Source organism: Halichoerus grypus, chromosome 2 (assembly GCF_964656455.1).
Source record: "Halichoerus grypus chromosome 2, mHalGry1.hap1.1, whole genome shotgun sequence".
In the NCBI taxonomy this organism is placed as follows: Eukaryota; Metazoa; Chordata; class Mammalia; order Carnivora; family Phocidae; genus Halichoerus; species Halichoerus grypus.
The window spans coordinates 195,183,511-195,207,550 of record NC_135713.1 but is presented as its reverse complement, the minus strand read 5'-3'; the positions used below and the strand labels follow the sequence as shown (position 1 = coordinate 195,207,550).

Sequence of the window (24,040 nt, the reverse complement as noted above, 5' to 3'; positions counted from 1 at the left end):
TTCAACACTGACCCCCCACTTCCCCTGAAAACTAGAGTTTTCCTTTCTGTCTCTATCAGTTCGGCGACTCTGGGTACCTCATGTAAATGGAATCACACAACTTTTGTTCCTTCGGTGTCTGGCTTCTTTCCCTTAGTAGTGTAGTGTCTTCAGCGTTTATCCGCATTGAAGCCCTTCGACTTTGCAGTTAAAAAACAGACCTAGAGAAGGTTCATCTCATGGGAGAGGCAGACCTGGAACAAGAAGCCAGGTCTCTCTTAACTGTCCTAGTCTCGCTCTGTGGGTAAGGGGACCCACAGTGGGTGCTTGATGGAGTCGGTGGATGTTCAGATGTGCGCCATGCCTCCAGGGAGCAGAGCTGGTGTGGACAGAAGGGAAGAGCGAGTGTGGCCAGGAGCCAGCCCCACAGGGTGGAGGTCCCGGCTGAAGACATCACTGCTTTGGGGCCTTTTTGAAGGGCTCTCTGCAGTTCTGCAGTTCTGCATGTCTTTCCACCAGGCCCGTCTTCAGTCCTGAAGGGTGTGACCGTAGCTTGTCTTCTCTCTTGTCTCTACAGAGAACGGAAGGCTCCCTTGATGGAACTTAAGGCTGTGGGTGTAGACACTCCTCCCCAGGGGGGACGTCCAACATTCCAAGAAGAGCAGATGATTCCTGTATTCCAAGAGCTCTGTGCACTTATTTATGAACCTGCCCTGCTCCCACTGCACATAGCAGTTCCTCAGGCCATCTCACCAGTTCTTCATCCATCTTACGACCTTGATGTGGGGCATAGAGAGATACAGAGGGGCTGGTGAATTCCCACCCGCCCCCCACCCCCACCGAGTTGGAGCATCCTCAGGAGTGGAGAGCTGCAGGAGGTTCAGGGTCAACAGGCCATTGGGATATTTTGAAACTTGAATATTTTATCTTGTACAGAGATAAAGAACTTTTCCAAGTATCTTCACATACAGAAACCATTTTTGTTTTGTAGTCGATCACTTCCAGTGAATGGCCTGGCTTAGGGGCTAATTTTTCTCTTTGCCTTTGGTCCTTCAAAGGTCTGTGGTTCTGGGTAGTCCCTGTTCCTTGGAAGGTACACAGCACTGACCAGACAGCTGCACCCTGTTCCCTCCGTGACCTCGCCTGCCACAAACACGAAACCAAAGCTGCCTGGGAGCGAGCCCTTTGAGATGCCAACTTGAAGCTAAGATTCATTCCGGGCAATGCACAAAATAGAAAATGACATTGGACGGAGCACAGATGTTCTTAAGCTGATTTTCTATACCCTTTCTTTCTTTTCCTCTACCATGCTGAAGGCTGCAAGACAGGAAGATGTTGGCCTACAGCAGATACTGTTTTTAATAGAAAAACGAAATGCATATTTTTCTTACTAATTTTTTTTTTATTTATTCCTTGCTAAAGAAATGGTCTCCTGAAGTCTTAAGATGTTTCTGACGGTGTCTTGAGTGGGTGGACGAGTAGGATGAGTAGCTGTGGCCATTTTGCGGTGGGATTTCACTAGGGAGCAGACCTAACTGAACCCATTTCCCCCAGCCACCTCAGTGACACAGCTGCAAGGTTTTGTATTAAATAAATTTGATCTTTACTCTTCACGGACCTGTGAAATGTTACTTTCTAAGAGGCCGCACGCATATAGGATATCTGTAGTGCTCCAGGACTCTGGGCCTTCTGAAGTCACAAAGCACCAAACGGGTCTTATAAGCCGGTTGTCTCCCATGGGCCCAGGGCCTCTGGCCTTCGTTGAAGGCAGGGCCAGACGTAGTCCGAGTGTCAGTCATTGAGTCATTAATACCCATTGGCTGGTGCTTCCGTGTTTGCTTCCCAAGCCAAAGCCTGCCAGGCTATCCCTGGCAGATGGGGTTGCCAGGTTGAGCAAAAAACAACAAAAGCCCAAAACATTCAGAATGTTCAGTTAAATTTGAATTTCAGGTGAATAATATATTTTGAGTGTAAGTATATCCCATGTAACATGTGGGACGTACTTACACAGTAAAGTTTTCATGTATCTGAGATTCAGATTTAACTAGGCATCTCATATTTTATCTGGTAACCTTACTGGCAAACCCTCTAAGCCAGCCTCACTGGCCTCAGACCAGACCTCACTGCCCCACAGGCCGGGTCCCCATCAGAGCCCCCCACTACTGGGCCTGAAGGCAGAGGGAGCCACGGAGTGTGTGTCCTGTCTCTGCCACATGGCGGCTGCAGGAATGTGAAGGAGACTTTTAACCTCTGAGCTTCAGGTTCTTCATCGCCACAATGAGGAGATTGGAATAATGGTTCTTAACAGTTGGAGGGTTTAGACTCCTTTGAAAATAAGATGAAAGCTATGGACTCACATGCACACATGCACGTATACACACACAAAGTTGTATCACAAAAATGTCATTTCCCGGGTTCCAGGGCCGTGGACTCAGGTTGGAGGCCAAGGATGAGATGGTCTGTAATGAACTTCAGGTCTGATGGTTGAAGTGTTGATGATCCAGGAAGAGCCCAGGGCCACCATGTCAACTCCTCAGTCCCTGCTGTCACCAGAGCCACCGCCCTGGAAGCTGGGATGATCCTCTGCCTATTGCTTATGACTTATTTATGGAGCATAAGTGGGTTTTTAATTGTTTTTCCCCTCTTATCTATAATTCTGAGAGGGAAACCATACAACACATACACGGATCTTTCATAGTAGATTCAGTCGCTAAAAATCTAAGTCCAAGATCTTGGCTCAGCTCTCCTAACCTGATAGCATAACCAAGCATCTAAGCCACAGATCTTCACTGAGGAGGAGCCTCAGTCACCCTTTCCAGAAAGAGGTTGGTTTTCCTTGGCAGTCAGGGCTCCCTCTCGTGTCCTCACATTGTAATAGGTCATTAAAGGACTTAGCACTCCTTTGCAAACACGTGGAATTTTTTCCCCTCTTCAGAGGATCCTCAAGAGGCCAGCCCCCCATTTCAGGAGCATACACTGAGCACTCCATCAGCATTAACTGATCAACTGTATTCTCACCCCCGACATAGACGCAAGCTGGGCGAGGTGACTCCAAGGTCAGCATCCATCAAAGCAGTCGTTTTCTACCAGGGAGATTTTGCCTCCCAGGGTCGCTGGGCAGTGTCTGGAGACATTTTTAGTTGTCACAACTGGGTGGGGTGCTGCTGGCACCTGGTGGGGAGAAGCCAGGGATGCGGCTGAATGTCCTACAATGCGCAGGACGGTCCGCCATCGCAAAGAATGATCAAGTCGAAAATGCCAGCAATGCCTGCATTGAACCAGCCAGTTATTCATTTGTCTCCATCATGCTCTGTTTTCCCGACACTGTTGGAAATAGGCCAGATTATAAGAATCACTTGGCTCCTGCTCTTCCTGGAACACACAATCCAGTAGAGATACAGATGAGGAGAGCACCAATGTCAACAGATGGGACAAAGACAGCAATGGAAGGATGAGGAATGAGAGCCAATGGGGGCACCGAGAAAGGGCTCCTAACTCTGAATTTGGGGAACCAAAGTGTCCAAGAGGAAGTTGGGTCTAACCAAAGACCTGAGGACAGGTAGAGAGGGTACTGGGTGGAAGAGGCGGGGTGAGCATGGCTGACAAAGGGGGAAAGTGTGCTAAGGCCCCGAGGCAAGAGAGAGGATGGTGTCCTCAAGGAATAGCAGGAAGACAGCCTATTGGCCCCAGGTCCTTTCCAGCCCGAGGATCAATCAGTCCTCTTCAAACAGCCACCATTGTCCTCTGAAATTTCTGCCTGGCACCGCACTGGCCTGACTCAATCTTTGAGAGTCTTCAGGAGAAGCTTTCTGAAAGTTGCTCAACCAGAACTCAGCTCCTGAGCACAGTTGTTTTTTAAGACCCTCCATGTGTGTCATTAGCATGTTGAAGACAAAATCTCCGCCATAGACCAGATTCTGCCCTTGCTCACCACTGTGTGGCTCAAATGAAAAGGTGAACTGCAGGGAAATGGAAGCCCAGCTCTTAGAGGATAGTCTCCACAGCCGGGGCCCACAGGGTGGGGGTGGGTAGGATATGGCGGCTGTGAACACCCCGAGAGTAGGGGCAAAAAGTTGTGAGAGAATGCAGTTTTCTGGAAGAGAGTCATAGCTTTTATCAGTTTCTCAGAGACAAGGTCCAAAACAAGGTTAAGAACTACAAAATAATTAAAAACTTGTGTACGCTCCATATGATTTGATGTCTGTTAAAAACCCCAAAAGAGGGGTGCCTGGGTGTCTCAGTCAGTTAAGCGCCTGCCTTCGGCTCAGGTCATGATCCCAGGGTCCTGGGATGGAGACCCTCGTCGGACTCCCTTCCCTCTCCCTCTGACCCTCCCTGCTTGTGCTCTTGCTCTCTCTTTCAAATGAGTAAATAAAAAATCTTTAAAAAAAAAAAGGAAGAAAGAAAACAAAACCAAAAGAGTGGTTAACCCATTTCTTCTCATGAGTCTACTTTGTGGGCAGTTTTAAGTCCAATATCCCCAGAGGAACTTAGCTCACCTTGAGATAATTGCTCAAAATAAAGAAATAAATGGTGATTTCAGTGTTAGAAAGAGACAGCCCTTGTCCCTCAAAAGTAATAAGCTATTAGATTATTTTGGTAAAGCAAAGAAATAGGCAGTAAATTAATTTAAAAACTTAATAGTCCAAAGTATTTCTAAAGCCTGAATTGTCCCTTCATACAAATTTTAAAACTCAATGGGAAAAAATTTGTATTTCAACATGAACTTTGAGAATAGAAGAGAAAAATGATTTCCATGTTTCCAGAGGATGAAGGAAAAGGCAAGTTGCAATAGGAGATTGGCTACCAGTTGACTCTGTGACCTTGGAGATGTCACACATCTTCAGGTTCTTCACCTACAAAAGAAGGTGTATTCATTTTCTAGGGCTCCCATGGCAAATTACCACAAACTCTGACTTCAAGTAAGAAAAAATTATTCTCCCACTGCTCTGGAGGCCAGAAGTCCCAGTCAAGGTGTCCACATACTCCCTCCAAAGGCTCTAGGGAAGACTCCTTCCTTGCCTCTTCTAGCTTTTGGTGGTTGTTGGTAATGGATGGTGACCCTTGGCTTGCAGCTACATCACTAATCCCTGCCTCTGTCACATGAGGCATTTTTCCATATGTATCTGTGTCTGTCTTCACATGGCCTTCTCATAAAGACACCAGTCACTGGGTTTAGAGCTCATCCTAATCCAGTATGACCCAATATTTACTATTTCCAAAGAAACTCACATTCTGAGGTTCCCATAGGTAGACATGAATTTCGGGGAGACATTATTCAACCCAGTACAGAAGGGATTAGACAAGATGAGCTCAAGTCCTTGCAGGCCTGACTTTCCATGTTTCTAAGATGCTCCTATAAATAGAAAGGTATGGCACCAGTGATTTACCTGAAAACAACATAATCTTTGGAGCCATCTCAGTCTGGTGTTTGCTCACTGTGCTTTGCTCTCTTGTGTTTGGTGTCTCCACCTCTGAAATTATCACTGTGTTTCTGTCTCTAACCTTCTTCATGTCCTCACTCTCCTCTCTCATCCTTTCCCTGCTTCTTCTTTCCTTTTCCCCCTCCATTTCATCCTTTTCCTTTCTCCCCCATCTGTGATTACTTGGCCATAATACAGAATTGAAGTTTATATATTTCTTTTTTTTTTTCCTTTCTTATTCCTTTATTTCACTGTGAAAGTTTTCCTTTAAAAAAAAACTGAAGTAAGCTGACACACAGTATTACATTAGTTTCAGGTATACAACATAGTGATTGAACAATTCTGTGTATTATGCGGTACTCACAGCAAGGGTAGCTACCATCTGTCACCATACAACACTATTACCATTGACTAAATTCCCTATGTTGTGCCTTTCATCCCTGTGACTTATTCATTCCATAACTGTAAGCCTGTGCCTCCCACTCCCCTTCACTTATTTTGCCCCTCCCCCCACCCTCTTCCCCTCTGGCAACCATCAGTTTGTTCTCTCTATTTATGGGTCTGTTTCTGCTTTGTTTTTTTGGATTCCACATATAAGTGAAATCATATGGTATTTGTCTTTGTCTGACTTATTTTGCTCAGCATAATATCCCCTAGGCCCATCCATATTGTTGCAAATGGCAAGATCTCATTTTTTAAGGCTGAATAATGTTCTACTGTTGATATATAACACATCTTCTTTATCCATTCATCTATTGATGGACACTTGGGTTGTTTCCATATCTTGCCTGTTGTAAATAAACAATTGCTGCAATAAACATAAGGGTGCATGTATCTTTTCAAATTAGTGTTTTTGTTTTCTTTTGGTAAATACCCATTAGTGGAATTTCTATTTTTAATTTTATACATATATATTTTTTTTTTTTTTCCATACTGGATGTGTAGCCTGATGCGGCGCTTGAACTCATGACCCTGAGATCAAGACCTGAGCTGAGATCAAGAGTCAGATGCTTAACCAACTGAGCCACCCAGATGCCCCTTTTATATATTTCTTATATTTATAGATGAGTTTTATATTCTCATTTATTTTGAGAGTCAATGCATGGAATAGTTTATATTTTTCTCTCTCTTTAGGAAAAAAAAATGCCTCCAAAAGCCTGCAAAGTTGTTTTTGGTTTCTGTCTATATTTGAACCATGGTGGATTATTTTTCCAAAGGTTTATTGGATTCATTAGGAAAAAGTCCCCAGTTGCTGCCTTACTTCCTTCTGATCCTGGGATGTGCTAGTTTTCCTGGAACCTCTTGGCACAGGAAGATCTGGTTTAGTGCCAGAAACTATTCCATTAGTTTCTGGTACAACTAACACTCTCCGTCTCAGGGCTCGGCTTGTTCAGGCCAGAATCTGCAGCACAAGAAAACCTCTCACTGTTGGGACTTTGAAGGATCCTGGGACTGGGTCCTAGGAAAAGGAAAAAGATGCATCAGAGAACCAGACAGACATGGTCTCTGGTACTTGTGATACTTTGCTTAGAGAAGTCATGCTTTTCAGTCATGCTTTTTAGGGGGAAAATGCTAAAATGTCGAATGTTCACAGTAATTATCCCTTTCCAGTGTTAGTGTCTACTCAGGAAGTGGATCCTGAGATCTGGAGAGCTTCGGAGTCATTGCAAAAGGTCCTCAAATGCATAGGGACATATTTATATCAACCTACAAACACTAAAAGGTCAATTAAACTCATGTGGGAGCTTTTGCAAACTTTTTTGTGTTAAAGAAGAGTCCTTACACCTGAACAGGTTGGGAGCTATTGGTCTACTGTATTCATCTCTGAGTTTGTCCGAGTTCCTGTTGCCGTCTTGAGGTGACGTGCTTGTCCAGCCCTGGTAAGTATGCGTGTGCATGCACACACACGCGTGTGCTCACCCATAGGCACACATGCATATGAACAGCACACTAGAGAACAAGGATGCCCCAGCCCTGCCCCTGAACAGATCCTGTGCCAAGACCAACACAGGTGCTTCTCTCTGTTTTGTAGGAAGGTGTTGGCATATGAATATATGATATTTAAGTCAAAAAGTGAAAATCAAGACAGCCTGACTCCAAACAGTCTACATGTCACTTTTGCTTATCGGATTTTACTCAACAAACACTGAGCATCTGGCTTGTGTGAGACTCTGCATATTCCATGGCTGTGCGGAATATGCCAAGGTAAGCAGACGCCCCAAAGAAACTGGAGCCCACAAATGGCCAGCACAGACCAGAAGCCTGTTACAGGCCTCCCCAGCCCTCAAAGATGGCACCCCTTACCACACAGCAGGCTCATGACAAACCCAACCAGGTCTTCTCTTTCAAGATGGAAGCAGCTGATCTAGGTAATTGAAGCAGAGGGAAACCAGGCCGTTCAGGCAAAAGCCCAGGGTTTGATCAGTGCAGAACCCAGCACCAGATGATGGCTAAGGCAACTTGATACATTGCAGGTGCAAGCTCTGGGCCCTCTCACAGCCAAGGATTGTTAACATGGCATAGCCAATGCCAGGTGGAGAAAGAATAATGTGTGTGTGTGTGTGTGTGTGTGTGTGTGTGTGTGTGATGCATCTGTGACGGGCAGAGGCACAGTGCGGTGGGGACTCAGTTGAAGATGTGGTCACAGTGACTTTTATTTTTAAAAGCACCAGACAGAAAAAAATGCCTTGGGAAATATATTAAGTATATTAAAATATTTGTAAATCCTATATCTGATAGGGGACTCATATCCAGAATAGACAGAAAACTCCTAAAACTCAATAATAACAAAAACCAAACAACCTGATTCAAAATGAGCAAAGGAATTGGATTGATAGTTCTCCAAAGAATATCTATAATTGGCCAATAAGCACATGAAAAGATGCTCAACATCACTGATCCTTAGGGAATGCAAATCAAAATCACAGGGAGATACCACCTCGCACTCATTAAGATGGCTTCTATCAAAAAAAAACCCAGAAGATAAAAGGGCTGGCGAGGATGTGGAGTTAATTGGAGCATTTGTGCCCTGTTGGTAGGAATGTAAAATAGTGCAACCACTATGAAAAACAATGTGGTAATTCCTAAAAAAAAAATTAAAAATAGAATTACCACGTAGTCTAGTAATTCCACATCTGGATATTTACCCAAAAGAATTGAAAGCAGGGTTCAAAGAGATTATCTGTACCCCTATATTCATAGCAGCATGTTCAATAACTAAAATATAGAAGCAACCCAAGTGTCCATTGATGGATGGATGAATAAACAAAACATGGTATATACACACAGTGCGACATTATCCAGTCTTTAAAAGGAGAGAAATTCTGCAATATGTGACAATATGGATGAAACTTGAGGACATTCTGTGAAATAGTCACAAGAAGACAAATTAAGATTCCACTGATATGAGGGACTTAGAATAGTCACAATCGTAGAGACAGAAAGTAGAAGGGTGGTTGCCAAGGGCTTGGGGGAGAATGGAGGGGGTTATTAATGGATAGAGGGTTTCAGTTTTACAAGATGAAAAGTGTTACGGGGATGGATGGTGGTGATGACTGTACAACATTATGAATGGGCTTAATGTCACTGAACTGTACATTTAAAAAATGGTGAAAGTGGAAACTTTGTTGTGTGTATTTTATCACACATGGTACACACACACATACACACACACAAATTTTTGGGTGCACCAGGCAGGAAAAAATGCCTTGGGAAAATTTTTTTAAATTTTATTTATTTATTTCAGAGAGAGAGAGAGCATGAGCAGGGAGGAGGGGCAGAAGGAGAAGCAGACTCCCCGATGAGCAGGGAGCCCAATGCGGGGCTGGATCCCAGGACCCTGGGACCATGACACTTAACCGATTGAGCCACCCAGGCGCACCCTGGGAAATCTTTAAATTAAAAAAAAAGACCAAAGGTCTATAAGAAAACATGTATTGTTTGTTCATTTGTTTGAATATGTTGGCTAGATTTCATTCCCGGGTTTTGAAAGCGCATCAGCAGAAAACAGAGCAATTGTCCTTGCTTGGTGATGGGGCACAACTTCCCAGCAGCCAGAAGAGGTGAATTTGCTGTACGTGCGGTCTCTCTCTTTTGGACCATAATAAACCCTAGCAAATACGTTATGCAATTTGGAGAAACAGACGTTGCTTCCTCTCCTGTTCCTCTCTGCCCTAGAGATACTGGCCCTGGGGAGTTCCCTGTGGGGAAATGAGAAAAGGAAAGAGATGGTTTGTAGGCAGAAACTCAATAAGTATGTGTTGAACATGAGAAAATCCAATCCATGAATTAACCGGGTTTCAATGTTGATCAAAGATTTAAGATATCAGATATTTGTAAAACATGTTCTTGGATGTGTTGAACTCTGCATTCTTCTAGACTCTCCAGTTTCCGTCTTTATTTTCAGTGAGAGCATCAGAATAGAATTCACTTGAGCCGGAAGAGCCAGCATGTGATTTAATGCTATACGCTCAGTCTCCGCCAATGAACGGATGGCATTCTTTAACCGTAACTTTGGGTATTTTGTAAACATAGGCCAGCTTGGAGCCCAGTGGATGTTACACGGAGTTCTCCTGTACCAATTCCTCCTGGAAGTGAGTCCCTGCTGAGTGCTCAGGCTTTCTTAGGTCAGACAATGAACACTATGTAGTCCCACGTGCTTCCTGTTTAACTCAGCTGCCAAAGAAGTTAGAGCCAAATCCTGCACCCCATTAGAGTAATTAACTACTGTCAAGTGCCTGTTACGTGGACTCCCTCTTCCTTTAGATGGTATCTCTTGCGTTTTGATTCCTAACTGTTCCATTTTATATGACCTTTAATCTTGTCTGCTGCTTCAGATCCTTTTTGGAAAAGGCCTAAGACAAATAATAAAAATTAAAAATGTAGCTTCAAATTTAACTGATAGAAACAAGTCCTGTTTTTAAATTAGATTCACTTAGAAGACTAGGGACAATATCCCTCCAGTCTGTGTGACCATGGGCAAGTCTTTATCTTGCCTAAAGACCTGCAGCTCACTTCTTCACCAGCAAAATGAGGGGCTGGGGCTCTGTTATCTGGAAGGTTCCATGAGAGTGCACAGATATTTTCTTGGACACCTACTGTGTGTCAGACACCGCTTTAGGTGTTTGGGCTATATTGGGGAAGAAAATAGACAATGATTCCTGCCCTCGTGGAACTTAGATTCTAGCAAGGGGAGACAGAAATAAGCAATAAACATAATAAGCAGATTATAGGGTATGGGAGAAGATGGTGAGGGCTACAGGAAAAAGGATCAAGCAGATTGAAAGGTAATGGAAGCAGGGATGGGGCAGGTGGTGGTATTCAGCAAGTATTTAGGGTGGTCTGGGCAAACCTCATTAAGAAGTGAGATTTGAGGAAAGGCTGGAGGGAACCAAGTGAGTTAGACAAGCAGAAGGACATCTGGGGGAAGAGCACTGCAGGCAGAGAGAACAGCTAGAGCAAAATCCCTACTGTTTGGAGCAAGAAAGCCAAAGGGCTGGGGTCAAGGCAGGAGGACATGGGAGCAGCTTCCTTGCTGGTTATGGTAAAAAGTAAAAGTTGCCTAATTGTAAATAGATATGTTTGTTCACATGCTTGTTCTAAACCCCTGCTCCTCCAAGTGTGCTCTGCAGACCAGCAGCGTTAGTCATTCCGTGGCTTGTTAGAAATGCAGACTCTAGGGACCCATCCCAGTCCTGCTGAATCAGAACCCTGATGAGCAATATCCCCTGGGGATTATGAATCATATGTGAGAAGTCATGCTCAAAAGAATAGCATCTTTATAGATATGTGGGCATTTTTAACATCATACGCTTTACCAAATAAGAGCCTTATCTGATTGAGACAAAGCGGGTTTGCTTGCCTAAAATTGTCTTTCCACTTGTATGGTCCAAGGGCTGCTGAGAGCGCCACCTGGTGGTGGATTTGGAAAATTTACATTTCTAGGACAAGGATCACATTTAGGATTCAAATACTGTATCATATTTAAAGTAATTGTGGTTTTAAAACAATTGGCTTGGAATTTTCAAAGTCTCCATGTCAGAAAAGACAAAATGTTCTGAGAACTGCTCTAGATTAAAGGAAACTCTTTAGTTTCAGGGAACTGAATGCAATACGTACATGATCCTGGATGGGATCCCAGGCCTAGAAAGAAAAAAGAAAGAAAGGAAGAAAGAAAAAAAAGAAAGAAAGAAAGAAAGAAAGAAAGAGAAAGAGAGAGAAAGAAAGAAGAAAGAAGGAAGGAAGGAAGAAAGAAAGAAAGAAAGAGGGAGAGAGGGAGAGAGAGGGAGAGAGAGGGAGAAAGAGGGAGAAAGGGAGAAAGAGAGAAAGAGAAAGAGAGAGAAAGAAAGAAAAGAAAAAAGCTATTAAGGGATATTAGTGGGCCAATTTGGAAAATATGAATTTGGAATGTGTATTAGTACTAGGGTAGTATTAAATGTTAGGTTTCCCAAGCTTGATAATATACTGTGGTTATGAAGGATATCTCTGTTCTTAGGGGATACATACTGAAATATTAGGAATAAAACATCATGATATCTGTACCTAAGTTTCAAATGATTTAGCAAAAATGGAAATTATACGTATATAAATTCCAATTTTTGTATGTATATATATACACACACACAGAGGGAGCAAATGGGCAAAGTGTTAACAACTAGTATGAATCTAGGTGAAGGAAATACACATGTTCATTGTACTATTTCTTGTCACTTTTCTGAAGGCTGGAAATCTTTCAGAATAAGAAAGAGAAACTAGTATCTTTAGACCCACTTTAAGTTGCAAGAAACTACTTGGGCACCTAGGTGGCTCAGTGGGTTAAGCATCGGACTCTTGATTTTGGTTCAGGTCATGATCTCAGGGTCCTGGGATCATGCCCTGCGTCAGGCTCTGTGCTCAGCATGGAATCTGCTTAAGATTCTCTCTCTCCCTCTGCCTCTCCCCCCTCAAATAAATAAATAAATCTAAAAAAACACACACAAAACAAACAAACAAACAAAAAGAAACTACTTAAGGAGACCAGGGACCTGTGAATCAGGTAGTATGAGCTGGGGTCAACTTGAAGGTTAAGCCCATGAGCCCACGGAAGGCTGAAGCGATCAGGATCCCACCTCTCTGGGCCACAGAAAGAGTAGAAGCGAGACACCGGGCTCAGGCTTGTGTTTCTAGACCTGCATCTCCATTTCTGCATCTCTCATTCATTTCATTTCCTTCAGGGATCATTTCTATAGTTTGTTACTGTAACTTACAAATATGATGTGCATTTATTGTGGAAAACCTCAAATAATATAGAAGCACGGGGAGTAAAATAGAAAAACCCCCATTAAAACCATTTCCCCGCTCCTGTACTCCCTGCCTAGAAATAACCAATGTGAACAGCTCCTTCCTGTCTTGTGTTCATTTATAAACCCTGGCTATGCACATGTCACGAGGACAGGGGTTTTGTGTCGCTTGCCTTTTTATCCATGGTGCCCGGCCTGGAATAGGTTCTCTTTAAATGTTGGTTGAATAAAATAAGTATTTTCTTTTACATAAATGGGATCATTTTGAATGTTTTTCCTCTGCCTGCTGTTTTCATTTAGATAGTCTCCGTGTGCCTGCACGGCTCTGCCTCATTGTCTTTTTTGCCTCATTATTTTTAACTGCCTGGTGCAACCGCCTGGTATCCCATAATAAGGAAGGACCTTCACTGTTTAACCGGTTTGCTCATTAAAGGGCACTTTTCCCCATTGCAAACAGCATGGAAAGTTCTTGCAAATATCATTATGCACGTACTTGAGCATTCTCTGGGATAAAATTTCTGGACTGGAACTGCGGGTCAGAGGATGAGCACATTTAGCGTTCAGATGGCTCTAGTCCTCCTTTGGACTCAGTCACAGGTGGTTCCCTTCTGCAAATGTCTCTTCCCTACCACACTGGAGCCCACGGAGACCCTCGGCTCCTTGGGCACAAGGAGGCAGGTTCCATCCTAAGGCAGGAATGAGCTGGCCCAGAGAGGCTTCTGGTGCAGGTGGGCCCAGACTTTGAGAAGCTTCACCAGAGTTTCTGGAGGCAGAAAGGGGAGAAGCGTGAAATAGGACAACCAAGTACACTGAGCTTTGAGCTTAGGTGGTGGGCAGCCCCCTTCTTGTCTGTACAGTGGGTATGAGCATCTCAGGTCGGGGCACCTGCCCCTTGGCTGAGTCTCTGGGGAGGAGGAAACTCATCCCTCACACAGAGAGAGAAGCTCTTCTAGGAAAACACACCAGCAGTGTGAGCCCTGGAAGAATGGATGAAGTGACGGGCGCTCACAACGTGGGCAAAATCACCAACCATGCGCAAGAAGAAAATGAGTCCGTGTGTTCCCAGGCCTGAGTAAACAGTAATTACACCTCAAAAGCTTGCTAAATGTCTCTTAAGGAACCAACCCAGCAAGGCAATTTTTCTTTCACATTTAGTAGCAACTCTTCTTGTATTCATTCTCATCCAAAGTGGCCATAATCACGGGTCGTGATAAAGACAGCCACCCTCATTATCTGTTGGTGGGAGGGGGAGTAGCACGGTCTTTCTGAAGAGTAACACCTTCCAAGAGCTTTAAAAACCTTCCCACCCTTTGGCTCAGTGAGTCCATTTCTGGGCATCTATCCTGAGGCAATAAATAGACCCACAGACAATATTTATCTATGAAGATGCTCATCATAGCTTTGTTTATGGTACAAAAATATTGGAAATCACCTAAGCAGTGACCTTTAATGAGGGCTGCATTTTAGAATCAACTGGAAGTTTACTAAACCCACGTACACACACGCGCGTGCACGTGAATACATGCGCGCGAACACGCACACGTGAACACACGCGCGCGAACACGCACACTGGGGCAGAAGCCAGGTGGCCTAGCTCCAGGTGGGGCATCTCTATTTTTAACAAGCTCAAGCAGCTCATTCTTATGCTAACACCAGTTTGAGAATCGGTCACCTGGTCCCTCTTGCAGGTTTTTCTTTAAATTTGTTTTTTTATTATTATTATTAATCTCACAGTCGGCTTGAATTACTTTTATAATGAGAAAAATATATTACGAAAATAGACCAGAAGACAATAGGAAGGCCACCTGGCCAACACCAATTGTGTACCGGACCCCATCCAGGCATTGGTTCGGAAATAAAGAAAGCACAGTCTGGCCCTTCATGAAGTTCGCAGCCTTCCGTGGGAGATAGCCATGGGAAAACAAATACTCTTCAATATACATGGAGAAACGTGATATACTAGGTAAGTGTGAGGTACACTGCAATCAAGGCAGTAATTAGATCTGGTTACAAGTCCTGGAAAACCACTTCCAGAGCAGGAGACATTTCAGGCAGTCCTTGAGGTGCATAGAGGGGGGAAGGAAGGGGAACAGCATTCTGGATTGAGGAAACAGCCCATGCAAAGACACAGAGGCATGAACACCCTCACATACGTGAGAAAATATGAGCAGTGAGGTGTGGCTGGAGCAGAAATCTGCACAAGGCACAGGAGGAGGTGAACTTGGGAGAGGCAAGTAGGGCCAGCTCTGGGGCTTGTGCGCTAGGTTAAGGACCTGCAATTTGAGCTGGAGGGCCAGTGGTTCCCAGACTGTGTGCCAAGGAACACCAGTCCTCCTTCAGATTGATGGATAGATGCTCAGTGTGAAGGAGTCCCATGGCAAAATGCCTTCGGAAAACTCTAGGTTAATGTGTTCTTTGACTTTTTTCAATTGCAGGATGCATCAAAGCCTTTAATAGACTGATGTGTCAGGGATTCTCCAAGACAAGGCAGCATATAGGGAATATGCCTCTGATTTACTTAACTATAGACCCACCACCACCACCACCCCACGTACACATACTTCGTTGCTGGTGATACTGTTTTTTAAAGAAAACTCATTATTAACATCTTACACAGTGGTGTCCCCAAGGGCAGAGTTTGGGAAATTCAGCTGTGATCAGTAGGATGCCCATGAAGAAAATCAGTGAAATGAGAGCAGCACAAACTTAGGAGTCCCACAGACCCGGGTTCAAATCCCTGTTCCCCTGTTTACCAGCTCAGCAACCTTGCCAAGTCATCAAAGAAGGTGCCTCATCAGTAAGGTAGGACCAATAAAAACTACCTGGTGGGCTTTTGGAGAGGAAAGTACAAGCAAGATGGCAGACATTCGATAGGGTCTAAGTAGTTGACGATCACCATTAGGATCTTTCCATCTGTGTTTCAGAAAGATCCCTCAGGTGCTCCGCCAAGTTTAGGCCTGCAGACAAGGGAACTGACCTTGTTGCTGCCGGGGTGGGGCAGGCCAGGGGGCGGGGCAGTGAGGCCAGGGGGAATATCCCGCAGCTGTGAGAGGCAGGAAATCGCAGGACTGGGTGGCCTGATGGAGCCAGAAGGGACTATGGAGGGCACCCTGAGTCTAGTTCCAGTGGGTCTGGGGGTTGGTGGGAACTGTAACCAGGAGAGCAGCACTTTAGGAGGAAAAAAAAAAACGAATTGTTGGGTGTGTGAAGACCCCTCTGTTGCACTCAGGCGCTTCTGTATGACTTAAGCCTGGGGCTAAAAGCTTCTCTTTGATTTATTAATTTTTTAGAATTGTAGACACAATGATTACTCCCGGTTTCCAATTGCATTTCGTGTTGTTTCTCTTTGCCAGACTTAGAGGGTTTTTATCGTGTCTTTTCCCCAGCCTATAATAACAAAAGAAGGGAGAAAAAATTTCAGGTGGGGAAATGAGTTGCTCAGCTCTTGCCTGGAGATTGCCACAAATGTGGGTGTCCGGGGGCTGTCACTGAAGAAGGGTTCTGTGGTACTGCAGCCGTGGGGGGCGGGGGGGAGGGGAAGCGCTGCCCTTTGAATGGATGCCAGTGGTGCTTAGATGTTCCCACCCCGAGAGACATCAGCAACCTCCTGATGAACCTGTGTGTTCACCAGGAATCCACTGCTCGTTATAAAAGACAAATGGTAATAAGAGGACTCTGCCAGACGTGTTGCAGAAGGCAAATCTGATCCTCGAGACCTCCCAGGAAGCTAGCTCAAGGCAGCCCCATTTTGCAGGTGAGGATACTGATGCTTCCCAAGGCTAAGCCACTTGCTCGAGGTCATACAGCTAATTGTGGCAGATCTGAGATTCCAGCTCAGGTCTTTCTGGTTCCAAAGTGCAAACTCTGCTGTCCCGTGTCCTCGTGTCTTTGGAGAAGGGTACAAGTAAAATGCTTGGCACAGCGCCCAGCACGTAGTAGACGCGCGGTAAAGGTGAGCTAATCCTATTATCAATATTGTTATTCCTAAAACTCGGAGCAGGGTGGCTGCCAGGTGTAGAATCTGAGAACTACTGCGTCCCCCCACCCCCTAGCCCCATGTTTGTGTTGATTGTTCTCATCAGTGTTTCCTTTAAGCTTAATGGCACTTGGAGCCAGAGGAAAACCTCTTCCTCTACCCAGTGTGGGAGTTTTACAGGCAAGGAAACCAAAAGTTGGGACTTGCCAGTGAGGAGGGCAGAGGGGGACCTGAGCTCAGATCTCTTGACTCCCTGGCTGGGACGCCATCCACTTCCCTGACTGGGCAGCTTCCCTGTTCCCAGGAGGCCTGCTGTGGACTAAGGCAAAGGCTCCAGAAAGCCTCCTTTACCTTGGCTGTAAACCTACTAACCAGGATGTGGGGAGGCTATTTAATTGTATTGATGATCACAGATTATTATCATTATTATTATTATTTAGAGGGGGAGGGGCAGAAAGGGAGGGAGAAGGAGAGAGAAAATCTCAAGCAGATTCCACGTTGAGCACGGAGCCCAACTCAGGGCTCGATCTCATGACCCTGAGATCATGACCTGAGCCTCAATCAAGAGTCAGATTCTCAACAGACTGAGCCACCCAGGCGCCCCCGATCACAGATAATTATTGCAGATAATTAGAGATGGCTGTATCTGTTACCTAGCTACTGTAACAAATGGGCACAAACTGTGGCTTAAAGCAACACTCGTTTTTTTGTTTTTGTTTTTTTTCTCTCTCACGGTTCTGGAGCCCAGAAGCCCAAAATCAGTATCACTAAGCAGAAGTCAAGGCATGATCAGGGCTGCGGTCCCTCTGGAGACTCTAGAGGAGAATCTGTTCCTTGCCTCTCGAAGCTTCCAGGGGCTGCTGGTTCCTTCACTGTGGCCGTGTCACTCCAGGACCAGCATCTTCACGTTCACGTCTCCCTCTGTTCTGTCTTCACATTGCCTTCCCCACTGCGTGTCAAATCTCCCTCCGCTTCTATCTCATAAGGATGCCTGTGATGGTATAGAGGGTCCCCCGGGATCAAGCAGGAGAACTTTCCCACCTCAAGGTCCTTAAGATAATCACATCTGCAAAGATCCTTTTCCCCTATAAGGTAACATCCACAGGTTCCAGGGATTAGAATGTAGCTATCTTTTGGAGGGCCATTTTTCAACAAACCAGAATAGCTAGATAAATTCACCTTATCCTCTAGCTAGCCTTGAAGGCCCTGGGGAATGGGAGCTGGAAGGAGAAGGTCAGACAGGGAGAGAAAGGAAGAGACAGAGACAGGGCAGAAGCCTGGGCTGGGCTCATATCTAGTGGGCCAGACAGCCCCTCTGAGTTTTAGGGGTGCTGAATGAGCAGTCCGGGTGCTGACCGGATGCTCTCTGGACAGGGTCAGGGTCAGCAAACTATAGGCCACCGCTGGCTGCCTGTTTTTAAAAAGTTTTATTGGACTACAGACATGCCCATTTGTTCCATATTGTCTGCTGTTGCTTTCGAGCACAGTTGAATAGGCAGAGTTGAGCGGTTGCAATAGAAACCATATGGCCGGGGCACCTGGGTGGCTCAGTCGTTAAGCGTCTGCCTTCGGCTCAGGTCATGATCCCAGGTTCCTGGGATGGAGCCCCACATCGGGCTCCCTGCTCGGCAGGAAGCCTGCTTCTCCCTCTCCCACTCCCCCTGCTGTGTTCCCTCTCTCGCTGTGTCTCTCTCTGTCAAAACAAATAAATAAAATCTTTAAAAAAAAAAAAAAAAAGAAACCATATGGCCCACAAGCCTAACATTATCTGCCCTTTAAGAAAAACGATCCCAATCCCTGCACAGGGAGGTGAGAGAAGCAGGGAAATGACTCTCTGTTCCTTTTTTCCCCCTGTCTTTTTTCACTCTGTGTTTCATTTTGGGTAGTTGCCAATGCTATGTCTTCCGGTTTACTTATCTTTTCTCCTGTAGTGTCTAATCTGAAATTAGTACCATCCAGTGTATTTTTTTTCCCCTCAGACATTGTATTGTTTATCTCTAGGAGTTTAGTCTGGATCTTTTTTCCTATTTTCTATATCTTTACTAAACATGCTCATTTTCTTCTACCTTCTTGAACATAGGGTGTATTGTAGCTGTTTTTGTGTCCTGTCTACCCATTGTACTATCTGCAATTTTTACATCTATTTCTACTGATTGCCTTTTTTTCTCATTGTGGGTCATATTTTTCTTTTTTGAATACCTGATAATTTTTCAATGGATATCAGACTGTGGCTGTACCAGTTACCACTTTATTCCCTCGCAGCTACGAATGTGTTCTTCATCATCCAACCTGGACTCTAAGCATTTCTTCTTTACAGCGAGCACCATATTAAGCTTTGTCAGTAGGGGGCGCTAGAGGGACACTGTAGGCAAAGGGGTTTCTCTTCCTTACTCTAAGGTACTTCTGTTGGCTTCTTGTTCCTATTGCATATGGCTGCCAGTAGAGTATGGGGGACGTCCAGGGAGACCACCCCCACCAAATTTTAGCAGCCTCAGGAATTACAAGGTTTTCTACAATGGCTGGTAGCAACATGGACTATTCCTGGTCCCGTATGAGCTCCAAAGTTTGTTCTCTCTGTTCCATTCAGGTGGTCCTTTCTCTGGCTTCTAGTAGTTTCTTCACATGTTTGTGCTGATCAGCACTTAGCTGATGGTTTGAGCAGGACGCTGTGCAGATTTCTGGAACTTTCTCTTTGTGAAGCTTTCTTCTCCAGGTCTCTACCTTGTACAATAGCTGCCCTGGCAGCCCAGCTCCCCCTCCTCAATTCAGTGAGCCTGCCAAATTTCATCTGTTTCCCATTGCCCACACCATGGCCTGCAAACCCTCCAGGCAGTTAGTTGGGGCAATTGCAGGGCTCACTTCATCTGTGTCCCATCTCTCAAGGGTCACTGTCTTCTGCTGCCCAATGCCCAATGTTTTGACAACCATTGTCACATATATTTTGTCCAATTTTTAAGTTGTTTCAGACTGGTCCCTGGTACTCCGTCTTGGTCAGACACGGAAGCCAAATCTCCTAATTTTAAAATATTCATTTATTCATTGCATGCACAGAAAATTACTGAGCACCAGCCATCTGGACGCATCAGTGAACAAAACACACAAAAATCTCTGCCCTCCCAGAGCTTACATTCTCACAGCAACTGATTAAGAAAATCTCTAATGCTGTGTGAGCCCACAAAACATGTTCTGGTGTGGACCACCAGTCTGTGAGGCCCCCTCCCGATCTCCCGGTCCCTGAGCTGTACTCAACTGCAGCTCTGTCCTCTTTCCTTCCCTCCTCCATTCAGTCACAGTGCCCACAGCTCCAGAGATGGCCCCTCCTTTTCTTTCCCAAGATAATTAATAGAATTCTTCAAACCGCTTTATCTGTGCATGCCTGTGGAAAGCAGCATGACGAATGCCTCCAAAGCCTAGGAAGTATAATTTATGGTCTTAATTAGATCTTTCTAGCATCATGGAAGGAGTTTTCTTCCTTCTTATCTCCGCAACATCACACTTGCTCTTTAGTAAGTAGATTGAGATCAAACCTTGCCCCTTGTGGGGTCACAGGTAACAGGCCTAATCATCACCTTACATCTGACAGCTAAAAGCCAAGGTCTTATTTATGGGCCCTGTTACATACTAAACCACTCCCCTTCCCTGCCAAGTTCATCTTTTATTGTTCTGTTTTAAACTGGGGAGATAGCACCACATCCATCTTCTTTTGCCATACCGCCCAGGGGGTACAGACTGGGTAATGGCCATAAATATTTATGCATATATATTTAATAACAGCTTGATTGAGATATAATTCATATGCCATAAAACTCATCCCTTTAAAGTGTACAATTCGGTGACTTTTAGTATATTCACAGAGTTGCGCCACCATCGCCACCATCAATCTTAGGACATTTTTGTCACCCCCAAAAGAAACCCCATCCCCCCTGATAGTCACTCCTATTTCCCTTAACTCCCCTGGCCCTAGGAAACTACCAGTCTATTTACTATCTCTGTGGATTTGCCTTTTCTGTATATTTCATATAAATGGTATCAGACAGTATGTGGTCTTTTGTGACTGGCTTCTTTCACTTAGCGTCGTGTTTTTAAGGATCACCAAGTCAGTACTTCATTCCTTTTTATTACCAAATAAGACATCATTGTATTGATGTAGCATATTTTGTTTGTCCATTCATCAGTTGATGGACATTTGGGGGCTCTTATGAATAATGCCATCGGGCACATCCGTGCACGAGTTTTGGGGTGGTAGGCATAAATACTTAATGTCAGTTTCCATCAGCACTTCGGTTGAGGATGTGCTTGAGACAAGGTCCGTGAAGGTGGCCACAAAAGCCAGCCTGTGTCCTGACTGCTGCACTGAAGGAGACTTCAAGGAGGAAGAAGACAGGAGAACAGGCTGCTTCTTAGCAAATTCAGCCTAGTAAACAAGAATTGAAGACTTTGCTTTTTGCCAGGCACTGAGCTGGGTGCTGGGGCTGTAGCCTCCTGCCTCCCCTCTCTTCCCCTTATTAGCTTCTACTCTCTGCCGGACTCCAGGACGCCCAAGGGTCTTCACCTAGAGGGAGAAGCAGGTGCTTGACTTCAGGATAGCTCCTGTCCTGAAACAATAGTAACCCATGAGAGGGGTGCTCAATCCAGTTCTGGGAAATCAGGGAAGACTTCTCAGAGGGGGTGACTTCTGTTCTTCCCATATTATACTCTACAAATTTCTAAACTTACAGAAAGCCCTACATGCTCATTACCTGGGTTTAAGGACTGTTAACATCTTGCCAGATTTTTTTCTGGACAATTTTTTAGGTAAATTTCAGACACTGTGGCAGTTCACCCCTAAATACCTCAGTACGATTTTTTTAATGAGGATACTTTCCTGTATACAATACTCTTATCACCACCGAGCATAAGTCATAATATTCCTTTAATATCCAGTTCATTTTCAAATTTCTCCAATTATTTAAAAAAGATTATTTATGGTTGCTTTGTTTGAAAGAGGATCCAATTCAGGTGGGGGTCCCCTTTAACCTCCAACATGAAGGGAGGCTGAGGGGGCTCTGTGCACAGAGGCAGGTCCCCAGAAAATTTGCAGGAGGAGTCTGATGTGCCCAGAGCCTGGGGGGCTGTGAAGAAGGGTCCTGCTAGTTCTTGCAGTGGCCCCCAGACTTCATGATGTCCCCTCAGGGTGGGAAGAACTTGAAATCTTCCTTCAGCCAGGGGAGAGGTCCATCCATTGATCAGCTGCTCCATCATGGCTCACCTTGTGCTCTTGATGGGGATGGGCCCTGCCTGGACTCTCAGGACAGTGCTCTTTCTACTGCCTCATGCTTCTTCCTCCAAGACAGGAGACCTTCCTTCCTTAGACATGCTGGGACACGAGGACAGTGGCAGATCCTGACTGTATAATGGCCCAGGATGGCACTCTCGCTTCCCTAGATCTCCAGTGGGCTGCTGTGGCACCCCTGGGTGACTCTTCAAATTGTTGTGTTGGTCGTCACACAAGAAGAAGGGAAATAGTGGCAGTCTCTGTTCTGAGCCCTGCCCTTTGAGAACAGCTATGTGCTCCTGATGTGGGCTGGGGGCCGCCTTTTGAGAGCATCAGATCCCACTTCCCAGCAGCCACTCACCCATGTCTTCGGAGATGTCGCTTCTTTCTGTGATGGAACCTCATTCAGACTTTCCCTTGCTGGCCTTGAGTCCACTGACAGCCCTGGATGTGAGCCCTCCTGGATGCGCCAGAGGGGCACTTAAACTCAGCCAGCAGGACTGGAGGGCCCCGCGGACCAGCTCTGACTGCCCCCAGCACAGCGCTGTGAAGCCCAGGTGTCAGGTGCAGGATGGGGAGGGGTCCTCCTTATTCATCAGTAGAGCGTCTTTCCAGGCAGTGCTCCAGCTCAGGCCTTCCCTTCGCCAGAACTTCTCTATCAGCTTATCTCATCAGGCTCACTCATCAAGCCCTCGAGAGCTGGATAAGTAATCCAGGAAGCCACTTCTCCACGCATTCATTCAACATATTATTTATTAGCACATTTTGTTTGCCAGGCACTGTTCTCGGGGCCAGGCATGTGGGGATGAGAGACAAAAAGTTCCCACCCTTGCAGGATGACATATAGTCCAGTGCATTCATTTGCAGTTAATTGATTTCAACCAAGACATGGAACAGCCGGAGCACTGAGCACTGGTGTCTGCTGGTGGACAGGGTCAGAACAGTGGTGTGGTCCGTGATCCTAATGACCAACTGGTCCTTGGACCACCAGAAACATATCGGGTGCCTGCAGGAATGCCCACTTCAGGAAACCCTGATCCATATCATCATGTACTAGCCTTAGGGCCTAGAGACACAGCCCCTGTCTCCACAATTGCCTTGCCTGGTCCCCAAATGCCTCAGGCCCCCACTACTCATCCTTCCCCAGAGAGCATCACCTCTGTAGATGGTGAAGCTTCTCCTTGTCCTGGGTATTCCACCTGGATTCACTCTGGGGGGTGGTTTGAACCCTGTATTTTAACTACAACTCCTAGGTTCTTTTTCAAGATTTCAGGGTTATATCTCTTTAAAAGCATTATTTTCTCAAGATACCCATCTGTATATAATAGTAATGGTGATAACAGTTAAAATAATCGCTGCTAATAATAGCTCTTATGTATTAGACACTGTTTTAAGGGCTCCGGGCTTTGCAAACATAAAAGAATTATAATTAAATTTAAATATAATTAAATGATTATAATAAATAATTTAATCTTCACTGCATGATGGCCCTGTGAGGTAGGTATAACATTATTATCTTCATTTCACAGATGAAACTTAGGGTTAACAAGGTTAAGGGACAGATCCAGGAGGAAATCTTCTATCCACCTCCAGAGCCCTGTTTTGAACCGCGATGACATCTGTGTTACTTTTGGATGTATTTGAAACAACACCGTACCCTGGAGGAAGTTTTCCAGACTCTGCAGGAAGAAGAGAGAGACTGGCAATTCCAGAAGGGACATCATCTGGAGACTCCCAGATCCCCAAACCTGCTGAGGTTTTGTGAATTACAGATTCCCAGCCGCCGCCCCCCCCCCCTGCAGACTGCCTGTGTCAGAATTTCTGGGCGAAAGCAACAAAACTCATCATGTCAAAGTTCCCCAAACGACTCGAATGCAGCTGATCCAGGCGGGAACCTCAGGTCTACTCCCTCCACTTCACAGGAGAGGAGGCTTGGCAGCTGGTTTAGCTCCTTACAGAACAGGGGTGACCCGGGAAGGATCTGGTGTGGGCAGAGCTATGGTGACCAAGGTGCAAGTTCCTCCTGGGAAGTTCCCCTCTCAGGTGATTTTCTGGTGGGTAGGTGTCAGCTGGGTTTTCTCTGCACTGGCGGTAAACCCTAGGACAGTTGCGCTCCTCTGTAAGTTGGACA

At 45.3% G+C, this 24,040-nt stretch overlaps 1 protein-coding gene across 6 annotated transcripts in view; it reads left to right on the top strand.

The window, feature by feature from the left end:
* PECAM1 (platelet and endothelial cell adhesion molecule 1) overlaps positions 1-23,566 on the top strand; it is a 94,615-nt gene extending 71,049 nt beyond the window's left edge. For 3 of the 6 annotated variants that reach the window (XM_078065931.1, XM_078065930.1, XM_078065928.1), the window contains one exon: positions 557-1,592. In XM_078065931.1, coding sequence (XP_077922057.1) covers positions 557-586 — 30 coding nt within the window. In that variant the 3' untranslated portion in view covers positions 587-1,592. Of the gene's footprint in view, positions 1-556; positions 1,593-23,438 lie in introns of those variants that run through there. The other 3 variants (XM_078065932.1, XM_078065929.1, XM_078065927.1) reach the window with 2 other exon arrangements.
* Positions 23,567-24,040: the final 474 nt, after the last annotated feature.